At 35.7% G+C, this 12745-nt stretch overlaps 2 protein-coding genes and 1 long non-coding RNA gene across 4 annotated transcripts in view; 1 reads left to right on the top strand and 2 right to left on the bottom strand.

Moving 5' to 3' along the window:
* Positions 1-12745, bottom strand: part of LOC127504122 (uncharacterized) — a 1137365-nt gene that overhangs the window by 169351 nt on the left and 955269 nt on the right. The gene's annotated exons all lie outside the window — the stretch shown is intronic.
* Positions 7629-11714, top strand: fundc2 (fun14 domain containing 2). Of its 2 annotated transcripts, XM_051878558.1 has the most exons (6): positions 7629-7759; positions 8879-9026; positions 9102-9177; positions 9292-9420; positions 9691-9759; positions 10841-11714. In XM_051878558.1, the coding sequence occupies exons 1-6, from the start codon at positions 7747-7749 to the stop codon at positions 10916-10918; spliced, it is 513 nt and encodes a 170-aa protein (XP_051734518.1). In that variant the 5' UTR covers positions 7629-7746; the 3' UTR covers positions 10919-11714. The 2 variants fall into 2 exon arrangements, with proteins under 2 accessions (XP_051734518.1, XP_051734519.1); XM_051878559.1 differs by lacking the exon at positions 9691-9759.
* On the bottom strand, positions 11785-12315 carry cmc4 (C-x(9)-C motif containing 4 homolog (S. cerevisiae)). The gene is made up of 2 exons (XM_051878561.1): positions 12128-12315; positions 11785-12022 (listed from the first exon to the last, which is right to left on the bottom strand). Exons 1-2 carry the CDS (start codon positions 12183-12185, stop codon positions 11886-11888), a joined length of 195 nt encoding a protein of 64 aa, XP_051734521.1. The 5' UTR covers positions 12186-12315; the 3' UTR covers positions 11785-11885.

The following is a 12745-nucleotide window of genomic DNA, read 5'->3' as shown; positions in this document are numbered from 1 at the left end:
ACTCTCACTGCCTGTTTCCATTGTTGGCATCCATTGCTCCAAAACAGAAGAGCTCACCTGTTGCCCTTTTATGCTAAAGCTTTGTTTGCTAATTGTAAAAATGTGTGACAGGTGTTTGCCCATGTGATGAGTCAGTGTGCATATTTGAATGGCAGTGTGTTCCTTGTGAAAACAAGAGATTTTTCTGCCCGAAAATTGTGCCAAATGCAGAGAATTGTGTGTAGTGTTTTGAAAAAAGTGTGTTTTAGAACTGCAATGTGAGTGTAAAGCAGGAATTGTGCTTGTAGTTTAGCAGAATTGGTTCAGGGGGTTGGTGCATGAGACACATGTTGTGGTCATTGTGTCTCAAGTACCAATATTTGTGTGTAAACAATTGAGAAAAACTGTAACTGTAGAGGATGAAGTAACAGTACATCCTTCTAAATGCAAATTGTATTTTAAGAGATTCTGTGTACAGGTTTTGGGTCCAATAAGTAATACCTCAGTCTTATCCAAATTTAACAGAAGAAAATTACTGGTCATCCAATGTTTTATATCTTTAACACAATTTGCCCACTTGGATAATTTGGACATTTCTTAAAATATATAATTGAATGTCATTGGCATAACAGTGGAAATGAATTCCATGTTTTCTTATAATATTACTAAGTGGCAGCATATTTATTGAAAACATCAGAGGGCCTAACACAGATCCTTGTGGCACTCCATAATTTACAACACTGCCTGTGATGTTGACAAAGTCCTCAGGCCGGACCCAACATGAAGACGTGATGCTGAGGCAGAATGAATATCTCATTGACCTTGAGTTTGTACTTTTGAGTGTACTATAACATGCTTTTTATTTAGTTTTTTTATTTATTTATTTTTTTAATCTTTTTGGCTTTTGCAGTTGGGTTACTGTATTTTCACAGAATGCAAGTGCTGAATATACAGACATTCAATAGGCCTACTATACAATATTCAGTACAATACTATACTTGCAGTGCATACAGTATACACTTTATTCACCTTACTACTGTAAGTTGTGATTACTATACTTTTTATGTAATTGCAAATTGTTTTTGTTTTTTTTACTTTGTTACAATATACATATTGTTCTGTAACTGCATGTTTTGGATTCTGTGTTCCCCATTTTTTTTAATGTAGTGTCTAATGAATGATCTGTAGTGTTTATAATGTTGACTCTCTGTGTGTATGATCTGAAAGCATTATTTGATTTTGAGTACAGATAAAATGGTTTTGAGGCAATTGTTTGATTTTGCCAGAGAAGTCAGGTATTCTTTGAATGTAGTTTGAAGATTTGGTTTTGTGTTTAAGGTTTTGAGAAATGTGTTTTAGCAATTCAGAAAACCTATATATACAGGTGCTGGTCATATAATTATAATATCATCAAAAAGTTGATTTATTTCACTAATTCCATTCAAAAAGTGAAACTTGTATATTATATTCATTCATTACACACAGACTGATATATTTCAAATGTTTATTTCTTTTAATTCTGATGATTATAACTGACAACTAAGGAAAATCCCAAATTCAGTATCTCAGAAAATTAGAATATTGTGAAAAGGTTCAATATTGAAGACACCTGGTGCCACACTCTAATCAGCTAATTAAATGTGACAGCTGAAACCCATGTCTTGCATACGTCTGTGCGTAGTGGTTCTTGAAGCACTGACTCCAGCTGCAGTCCACTCTTTGTGAATCTCCCCCACATTTTTGAATGGGTTTTGTTTCACAATCCTCTCCAGGGTGTGGTTATCCCTATTGCTTGTACATTTTTTTCTACCACATCTTTTCCTTCCCTTCGCCTCTCTATTAATGTGCTTGGACACAGAGCTCTGTGAACAGCCAGCCTCTTTTGCAATGACCTTTTGTGTCTTGCCCTCCTTGCGCAAGGTGTCAATGGTCGTCTTTTGGACAACTGTCAAGTCAGCAGTCTTACCCATGATTGTGTAGCCTACAGAACTAGACTGAGAGACCATTTAAAGGCCTTTGCAGGTGTTTTGAGTTAATTTGCTGATTAGAGTGTGGCACCAGGTGTCTTCAATATTGAACCTTTTCACAATATTCTAATTTTCTGAGATACTGAATTTGGGATTTTCCTTAGTTGTCAGTTATAATCATCAAAATTAAAAGAAATAAACATTTGAAATATATCAGTCTGTGTGTAATGAATGAATATAATATACAAGTTTCACTTTTTGAATGGAATTAGTGAAATAAGTCAACTTTTTGATGATATTCTAATTATATGACCAGCACCTGTATATATATGCTGTCACAGTCACCATCTGTCTCACCTTCCCCGGACTTTCCAGCATCCCTCTGGTTCCTCACCTGCACTCCATCTGCAATCACTGATCACCACCAGCTGTCACTCATCATCTGCACCACTCAAAAGGGCCTCACACACTTCACTCAGCGTCTGGTCTTGTCTATGGATTACAATGTCTTACGTACCTGAACTCCTTACCTGATACTCACCTAAGTTTCCCCATTCCTCTGCCATTTGTCTCCCTTCGTCTGTTCTCCGTTCCCCGTGGATCCTTCACCTGCAAAAGTCAACATCTGTCATTTCTTCAGCTAACTGACTGTTCTAAGCGCTTGCTCATTTACTCACCTGCATTCTCCGTCTGCCAGTTTCCGTGCCTCTGATCTAAATAAACAACCTGTTATACACTTACCTGTCTGCCTCCATCTGTGTCCCTGACACACACAAACATATTATATATATACATACATACATACATATACACACACACACTGAATATGCATACAAGCCAAGTCAGAAGGTCAACTTTATTTCTAAAGCACTTTATGCAATACAGTTTCGCAATATAGTTTAACAAATTCAAATTCTGCTCTAACAAGTTAATAGTGTCATTGTACAGCTCAAGTCAGTTCAGTGTTGATTCAGTTCAGTCCATAACTGTAAAATTCATCAGTTGTGCATACATACTGTATATACAGTGTATTTGTGCATGTGTGTGTGAGTGCTATGACAAACTCCTGTACACTTCACTGCACTCTGAACAAGCTAAAGACACAAGATAGTAGTGTTTTACATTTTTCACATCTGTGTTTAGCTTGTATGTGGTTAATCATTTGATGGATTGTGTGTAGTGTTACTACACGAAAACACCATTTAGAAGAGTTAAAATAGTTTTGAATGAAGTGTTTGCTTTTGCAAGATATGTATGAAGTTTTGCATGTTGTGTGTGTGTTTTGTGGTTGTGTGTGTGGAGCTTTGAGAAATGGAGCCATAGTTTTAAAAACTGTGTAAGCATTTTTTTTAAAAAACAAAACAAAACAAAACAAAAAAAACTAATTTTATATTATCTTGCTCCTTGGCTTTCTATTATTACATTTATTCAGTGAATAATTTAATACTAATTTGTAAACTAATATTAAACCAATATTTTTGGCTATTTGGCTCCAAAATACTATTGAACATTTACACTGATACTGACACTACAGTTTTTCTCGATTGCTAACACACTATAACTGGTTTAGTTGGCACCGTTCACACATGTTCCAATTTTCCCAGTGTTTTCTGCAAACCTCTACTCAAAAATGCTCTCATTTTGCAGTTTAACCATGTTCTCATTCAGAAAACACAAACACATAATATATTTAACTCAAGTGTCACACTGTGAACTCAAAAGAAAAATCAAGAGGACATTTGGTCCTGATGAAATACGAAGCACTATAGTTGACAGAGTAGAAATGACCATGAGGGAAGTTGGTCTACAGGTTCATCTCAGGGTTTTTACACATACAGTAAATTACAGTACAGTAGCAGTACTTTAGATGAGAGAACTTTCATTATTCTATGTACAGTATACCGTAGCACAAGTTGTACGCCCTCAAACTCATAATTGTCAAATTGATTTGTAGCCAACTACTTCATGCAATTCATATTTTTACATAATTGTGGGGAGGACGAGAAAGTCTTTTGTCAGAAGACTAAGAAACTGTTATAGTTCATATATTTAGTTATTTGGTATTTCAACTTTTCTTTTCTAGTGCTTTTCATCTACTGTAATATCTCTTTACAGTAGTGTAATGAAAATAAACTTTTCTTATTTCACTGTATCTGCTATATTTAACATACATCTGCTCTATTTAGGTTGTATACTGTGATAGACATTGAGCTGTAAAATGATTGTTTTTGTAAGAGTTTCTAGTGTGTAAGACTATGTTGAAGTGTGTGGTTTTTGAGGGCTCGTGTCATGTCTGAGGGCAAAGTTTGGTTTTTCAGCAAGATTGAATGGTTTTGAATGGAGAACTTCATTTTGACCTGGAAATAGGAAGTATGGGGAAGTTATGGATTTGTGTTTAGAGTTTCGAGAGAAGGAGGCACAATTTCAAGAAAAGTGTTTAAGCAACTTTTTGACATTTTTGAACCACAGGTTCCCTTGAGATTTTTCTTTGTGTTGTCTGAAAGCTTGAATTTCATAATGCTAAAAGCTGATATCAGCACAACTTCCTCAAGGATCATGTGAGTGTAGGGCAACTGCGGTAGTCCTTATAGCAACTTGTTTGCAACTTCTTAAAAAGCTTCAAAAGTCACATTTGAGGTATGAGTGATGGTATGTAACTTGTTTTGAGGGGGATCAAGACTCATTTTGGGGTTTCCGCTGTGTTATGTTTTTTTTTTCTCATCCTGGAGAATAGAAAGGAAACAAAAGGTCACGTGGCATACAGGATGCGCAATAAATTATCGTCTGGATAGAAAACGCAGGAAAATGATGTTAGAGGAGCTGAACATGCAGTGCTAGCTGAAACCTGGGAATTGACCTGTCCAAGGACTGGTCGAGTTTACCATGTCTCTATCAAACCATCTCAGATACATCACCCAAGCAAGAAGCATGATCTCTAATCAGTTTCAGTTTCAGGTGCTTTATTGACATGACACGTGTTTGTACATTCATATTGCCAAAGCATTTGCAGCATTGCTGCATGGCTCAATGACATGACGTATATATTTTTGTGTCCAAGTGCATTATTTTCTTTTAAAATAATTTGATAAATTCATGACATGTATCACTTTATACTATAAAACCTATTTAGTTTGAATTCATATTTTGTATATTTAAATAATACATATTATTTTATGTTTTGTTAAACCCCCAAAATGTCAGGTGGTGCAACTGTCCGGACAAATGAACAGACTAAGAAAATTATTTAAAATGGTGTCTTAATAATAAAAAATTATGGCATCATTTTAGTTTTTAAAGCTTTCATATAAACACATTTTGTCCAGCAATTTGCATATTCTCAAATGTCAGGGTGGCACAACTGCAAACATGGCTCTTGACAAGGTAATAACATTAAACATGATAATGCATCATCCTGAGGACCACAACTGATCCTTGTGGCACAGTGAAAATGTTTGTAGATTTCTCAAATACTGGTAAAAGTATGGGTAAGTTGGTACACTTTCCGTGTCAGGTGGTACAACTACAGTATATACATACATTGCACCTGAAACTTAAACACATTGTTCATGACTCAAAAATATGCATTACATCAGTTTTGAAAAGACTTTATGGAAACACCCTTTTTTGAAGCTTCATTTGTCAATGACCCGCATACAAATAAAACAGTGCAAAATGAGAATAGTGCAAAACAACATAAAGAAAGAGAGAAAAAAACAGTTAATTGACAAAGAAATATAAAATAGATTGCATTAAAAATAGAATTAATTTACAAGTAAGAGTAAATAAAAGAATTTATAATAATAAAAAAAATAAATAAATATGAAAGAGCATTAATAAATTGTATTGGAGACAGATCACTCACTGTCCCTCATATTGCGACAGATGGACAGAAATTTTAAAGCGAGTAGACCGGGGTTGGACCAATGTCTACTCTCAAATTACATAATTTTACAATACATGGGATAAAAATAATTTGACAATTAAGATTAGTTAAATGTCATTTGTTGTCAGCCAACAGTTTCATAATAAAACAACAAAATCCATTCATAAATAAAATAACCAACAGAATAAGAACAATAAACGAAGATAGTCTGAGCGTGGGTATAAGATTGTCTCCCTTCCACTGGCCACAGACTTGAGACGAGCATGGAATTTATTCAAATCACTGAGTGTTGCTTAGTGATGGGAGAAACAAAGCTTTTCAAAGCTTCGAATCAATTGAACCAATTGCTTCGCAAAATAATTCATTGTTTCGAAGCGTTCGAAACACCACACGCTGGTGACCCCTGCTGGTCAAAACAGTGTAAATGCAACAAAAACTCAGGCCAAACATGCATAAAAACAGCTTTTACAAACACGTTATTGAAAGTAGGCTATAATCGATCAAATACAATTAACTATTCATCTAATACCATTACATTTTAAGTGTCTGTATAATATGTTTATCAATTTTCAGGACTTGTTTTGTTTGTTCCATGGATGGCTCAGCTAAACATGCCGATGAGAGACTAATAACTACTATTATTCCTATTAATAATTATAAATGTCTCACTAAAACATCTACAGATGTATCCAACTTATTTTTCAACGCGGAAGTAAGGCGTTTTCTGTGAATGTGCGAGACTTCCGATTTATTAGCTGCTATCGGGAGATAACGAGAAGAATATCAAAGTGCAGTAAACTGTAAAACTGTTTGTGCTATAAACCAGAGTGTTTAAATTTAAGACAATACATTTAAATAATACGGTGAGAAATACCAGTTTGCAATATCAAGCAGCATAACGAGCTGTTTTGCACATAACTGGAAGCGAATGACCCCGGAAGCAAGACACATTAAAACTACAAATGGCCGCGCTTACCTGAAAAATAAGGTGGATAAAACTGATCAGAAATCAGGTAAAAACTATTGACACTTGTTCAATGGTTCGCCGTTGGGGGGCAATCTCGTGAATCCGCATGATTCATGGGTTCACAGAGATCGCCCCCCAGCGGTGAACCACTGAAATTTCGAAACATTTCGAAACAGTTAAGCATCGTTTACTGAAATCACGTGACTTTGGCATTTTGATATGTGCTTCGAACCACTGATTCGAAACAAAAGCTTCGTAAAAGTTTCGAAGCTTCGTGAAGCAGTGTTTCGAAAGCACCCATCACTACTGCAAATCTGTGTTTGGCTATGGAGAGAGTCAAAGGTTTCTAACAATGTGTTTTGCAGCGTTGAACAATACAGCCAATCACAGACATATCTGTTGATTTCTGGAATGCAATGGCCAATCAGAGGTGTTTACGTTACAATCCACTCAGGCTCAAAACAAAAGAGCTTTTGTTTTTGTTCAGTGCTGAGTTCTGCATGCTCGCAAATCCTCTCATTATAACAAACAAAGTGTAGACATTATGTAAATGAAATTCACGGGCCTTCCAAAGTGTACTGTCATTTTAGGGACAGATAACACCCCATTTTACCTTGTTGTTGTGTTTTTGTTTGAATTTTCCAATGAGCAGGGGCGGTACTAGGATTTCATCCTTGGGGGCTTAGCCCTCAGTGAGAATCTGTAGCGAAAGACCATGATTGCCTCTTTAAATCAGCACCCACTATATTACTAGTAAGTCAAAAGTACATTATATGAATCACTGGGGACCATGGTTCCAGCTAAAAATCAACATTTTGGGGTAAATAATTCCTTTAAGCAACAGCCCTGTCTCACTCCACGCTCCTGGCAGTACTACTACAGTGCAGTAGGTGGCGGTAACGTTCCAAAAGAGCGATCCGCCAGTAAACAAGAAGAAGAAACGCAGGAAAATGTCTGAAAAGGGTAAGTAGCACTTTCTTTTTTCTCCTGTCACTTTATACGAATTTAAGTAAGGCTGTACATTACTTAATTTTTCAGTCTGAAATTATAGCAGGCCTACTCCTCACGGAACGACATTCAGAGCTGCAAAATTACGAGTACACACGTAACTCATGTGAACACGTCCTTCAATATATAGTACAACTTACATTAAAACCGCGTATAGAAACAGTTTAAACGATGAAGAGAATTATGTCACGATTATATCACATTTAAAGCATAGTAAGACGCTCGTGAACTTATTAACACTAGCCAAGCACTGAAGTCACATGCAAAACCAATTAATTTTTGTGGTATGAGTCATATTACCCACACACCCCTCTAGATGTGTTATATAAGAGAAGTTGTGAATGTCTACAAAAACAGCAAAATATATACCTCTTATCAGAAAGTTTGAAATTGTCCAGTCAAGGACAGAGAAATATTTGCTTGACAGATTGAATTAAACAAGCCCAAATTCATCAGTATACAACCAAAAATTTATAAAACAGTTTCTTAATTGTCAAAGAATAAAGGTTTAGGCGTTTTATTAGTAGGCTTAAGACAAAGTGTGAGCGTGCCAAATCACGACAAGTCAGACTTTTTGGTTTTGTAGTTCATTGCATTGCAGATTAGATTTAAACGTCTCTCTTTACTTCTAATCTGTCTGAAAGTGATACTGTGGTCTGTCTGTGTATTGGCTGCAGTAGTGTGCTATTTGTGTCTGGCTTATGTCTGAAGGTCACTTCTTTGGCCAAGGCTACTGTCACATAAAGACGCTGACTTCCCACAGTTCCCTCTGCTAGCTCCTGTATCTAAAGTCCTGGATGGAGAAAAAAAAAAGCAGTGTATTTAATATGGTTGAGTTCCTTGACCTTGTTTTGTATCAGCCAGTGTTTCTGCCCAGAACAGAAAATGAAAGTAGCCTTTGCTTATATGAAAGTTGCTTCTGTGCTTTCATTTTGCAAGATGATACAGCTGATCTTAATCAACAAGAAAAAGTCTAATAAATATAAATAACATTCTTGACAGGAAAAACTTTCTAAGTAGATTTACTGTAAGCAGATTTAAATATGCTAAATGCACATTACTGTTTTCTGACAGACACTGAAACCTTTGACGTCTTGGAACTGGCAGAGCACGTGAAGAATCAAAGGTGGTGGAACAAAATGTTTGGCAAAAATCAATCTGGACCAGCTGCTGAGAAGTACTCCGTTGCAACACAGCTGGCCATTGGAGGAGTGACTGGCTGGTAAGTCGTTATATGAACAATGATGTGTATTAAAGCACTGAGTACAGTATAAACAAACCATTGTGTTTGTTTCAGGTGTGCAGGGTACTTGTTTCAGAAAGTTGGAAAGCTTGCAGCATCAGCTGTAGGTGGTGGCTTCTTTTTGCTCCAGGTAAATTTGTGCAAAAAAAAAAAAAAGAAAAGAACCAAGTGCTTATCATAATTGTTGTTTTGACTTGTGTATATTATGCAGGACTGTTTACGCAATCTTCAATTGTACTTTCAGATTGCTCATCACACAGGCTATATTAAAGTGGACTGGAAAAGAGTTGAGCAAGATGTGAATAAGGCCAAGAAGCAACTGAAGCTGAATTCAGACAAGCCCACTGCAGAAGTGAGAACAAAATTTAATGAGGTAAGAAAATACTTTAATAACTTAATATACATTTATGTCATGTGTGACCTGCGCGGACAATAATCTAAAATAACCTCGCATACGTGTAAAAAGTGAAAATACACTTTAGGCTTAAGAGGGGAATTTTCAGTCAGTTTTGCCCAATTATTATTATTTTGTTTTACCAAGGGTGCCAATATTTGTGGAGCCCACTGTACTCCAGTTTACTGCAATACTACAAACCTGCAGCTTTAAAGCTTGCTGTTTTTTTTTTTTTTTTTTTTAATTCAGCTGAGAAGTCACGCCATGATGTTTCGATCTCCTTTTAGTCAAACGTCTTCATGTGATACAAATTCGCAGGTCAGAGTTCCCCAAACTTGATTTTGTTTTTCCTGTGTCCCTGCATAAATTGAACGGAAGTCAATGAAACAAAAAGTGTATTGTGCCACCCCTTAAAGGGATAGTTCACCCAGAAAAGAAAATTATCCCATGATTTACTCACCCTCAAGCCATTCTAGATGTATATGATTATTTTCTCTCAAACAAACACAATCGGGGTTATATTAAAAAATATCCTGGCTCTTCCAAGCTTTATAATGGTAGTGAATGGGGCTCAAGATGTTGAAGCCCCAAAAAGTGCATTCATCCATCATAAAATAATCCATATGACTCCAGGGGGTTAATAAAGGCCTTCTGAAGCGAAACGATTGTTTTTTGTAAGAAAAATATTCATATTTACAGCTTTATAAACCATAATAACCAGTTTCCAGCAAAGATTTGTACGCAAATTGACTTACGGCGGAAGCGTAACCTCCTGATGCGACGCATGATGTATTGATGAACGTGGAAGCTCTGAGGATAGAGCCAAACAAAACACCTGTCACAAATTAGATGTCTAAAACGAGAATTTTTAAATGGATTTTGATATAAGAGAAGAAGAACTTGAGTTTGTTGCACAGCCCTATTTGTTTGAACCGTGAGAGGCTTCTAAGCTTACGTTCCTCCTACATCCTGTGTCATACGTCGGGTCAGAGGTTACACTTTCGCCGCAAGGCAACATGCGCACGGATGTTTGCTGGAAGCTGGTTATTATGGTTTATAAAGTTTTAAATATGGATATTTTTCTTACAAAAACCCATCGCTTCGCTTCAGAAGGCCTTTATTAACCCCCTGGAGTCGTATGGATTACTTTTATGATGGATGGATGCATTTTTTTGGGCTTCAAATTCTTGATCCCCATTCACTCCCATTATAAGGCTTGAAAGGTTGTGTTTGCCTGAAAGAAGAAAGTCATATACACCTAGGATGGCTTGAGGATGAGTGAAATAAGGGATAATTTTCATTTCTGGATGAACTATCCCTTTAATACTTATTGTGATTGATTCACATCAGAGACAGTGCCCTTGTGTTGAATTAAGTTCATTTTTCTCTTTCCATACAGGTGCAGGTATTTGTCAAGAAAAACATTGTTCTCACAGGGGGCTTTGCTGGAGGATTTCTGCTTGGTCTGGCTTCATAGAAGCTCTCTCATTGTTGTCTTCTACTCTGAGGATGTCATCTTACTATGTATACAGCAGATTGCAGCTTTTGTCTGATATTGCAGCTTGTATTTAACTCGGCAATCCTTCATTAGGTTTGACCTCTAATTAATAGGTTTAGCATGTTATGATGTGTTCATAAGTAAATATCTAAACTTGCTAGAAGGTATGGTCCCAGCTTTTGGATGTGTAATGTTTTTTAGTTTGTATTTACCACTGTTACATTTGTTTATTTGATCATTTTGCTCTATTATTTTGGTACAATCAATGTCTGACAAATAACTTAGTTTATTTAAACATGTAAATAGTTGCAACATTTGAAATCGCCCCTGTTAAAACACATATCTAAACTTGAAGAAATATGGTTACTAAGCTAACTGCATTTAACTGTTCAACCTCAAGCTATTTTTTTTATAATAAATCAGGGCATTATTTAAAAGATCAAGGTCAATCAAAATTGAAATTTTAACTGATAATGACAGAAATGTTAAAAGCAAATTGACAATCAGGTGTTAAACAATGCTGGTTTGCCTTTTTTGTCTGTTCTTTGTTTTGTTGCTGATATTTTTGAAATACATCTCCTCTGTTTTGGTAAATTACAGATAATGTTAGCACATCATGATGTCCTATTCCAGTCTCTTTTTGATTTTGTGATTGAGTTTCATGTAATTACAGAAATCCCAGCTTCAAACTTTAGGAAATTGGTCAAAATTGACCAAATGGTGTTCAATGTCACTTAAATAAAATATGAAATGAACTATAAACATACAAAAAGAAGATTACTCTGATGGACGCTGATTTAATGAATGTTTGATTGTAAGAGTATATTAGAGACAGGTCAATTACATAGCCTTTCATAAATATGTATTTTATTTCACATGTCCTTGAAAGTCTCCACTGATCTCTTGCAGCAAATATACACAAGTACTGTACAGCCTTCTGTTGAATTTATGTCTTTGTGTCTTTGGATTCGTGTTCCTTGGCAAATCCAGAGCAGCAGACGGAGTTTCCTCCTGTATGGACTTCACAACACTTCCTCATGGCTCGAATCACATCCTCACAACGACTTTCAATGTACTTGTTGGCTGTTAAAAATACAAAAGTCACAAAATGATTAAACCGCATCAAATCAACTGCCTGCAATATTAATGCATGGCAAGGTTAACTTCACATTGACTCCATAAAGCTACCTTGTAAACATTTCTGTATGGCACAAGCCTGTTTTTGACAAGGATCTTTCTGTGACATCGTATTTTAGGATATGAAACAACCAAGCTCTAGTTTCGAGGAATAATTCCAGTTAAATCTGTCAAACACTTATTGTGAACACATAAACAACGACGTCACCGACATGCTGCTGACTTTGCAACTGTAAATTTCTTCCGGCTGGAAAACCTTTTTTTCCACGAGCCTACTGTGTTTTAGATTATGGGTGGCCTTTCCGGTTTGTAAAAAGTTCCACTCAAAAAGACTAAAACAAATAATTTCAAATCTTGATATATATATATATATATATATATATATATATTACTTAAAAATAAAGATAATGAGGGTATGCATATCCAAATATGGAATTTAAGTTCTCATAGATGTCCTAATGGCTGGCTTGAAAGTCGACATGTTTCTTGTCTATGTCATTTTTCACACAGTAAAAATAATATCTATTGTTAGCCTGTGTTAATTTAATCTCATTTAGCATATCAAATACATGCTTGAATCCAAAAACAAAACAAAAACAAAAACAAAAACAAAAAAAACGATGTTAAATATTTTCTGTATAATGTTACTGAATGCACAGGATTCAGAAA

Source organism: Ctenopharyngodon idella, chromosome 21, assembly GCF_019924925.1.
Source record: "Ctenopharyngodon idella isolate HZGC_01 chromosome 21, HZGC01, whole genome shotgun sequence".
NCBI lineage: Eukaryota > Metazoa > Chordata > Actinopteri > Cypriniformes > Xenocyprididae > Ctenopharyngodon > Ctenopharyngodon idella.
Note: the sequence above shows the minus strand (reverse complement) of the source record. Positions and strands in the feature narration are given on the sequence as shown.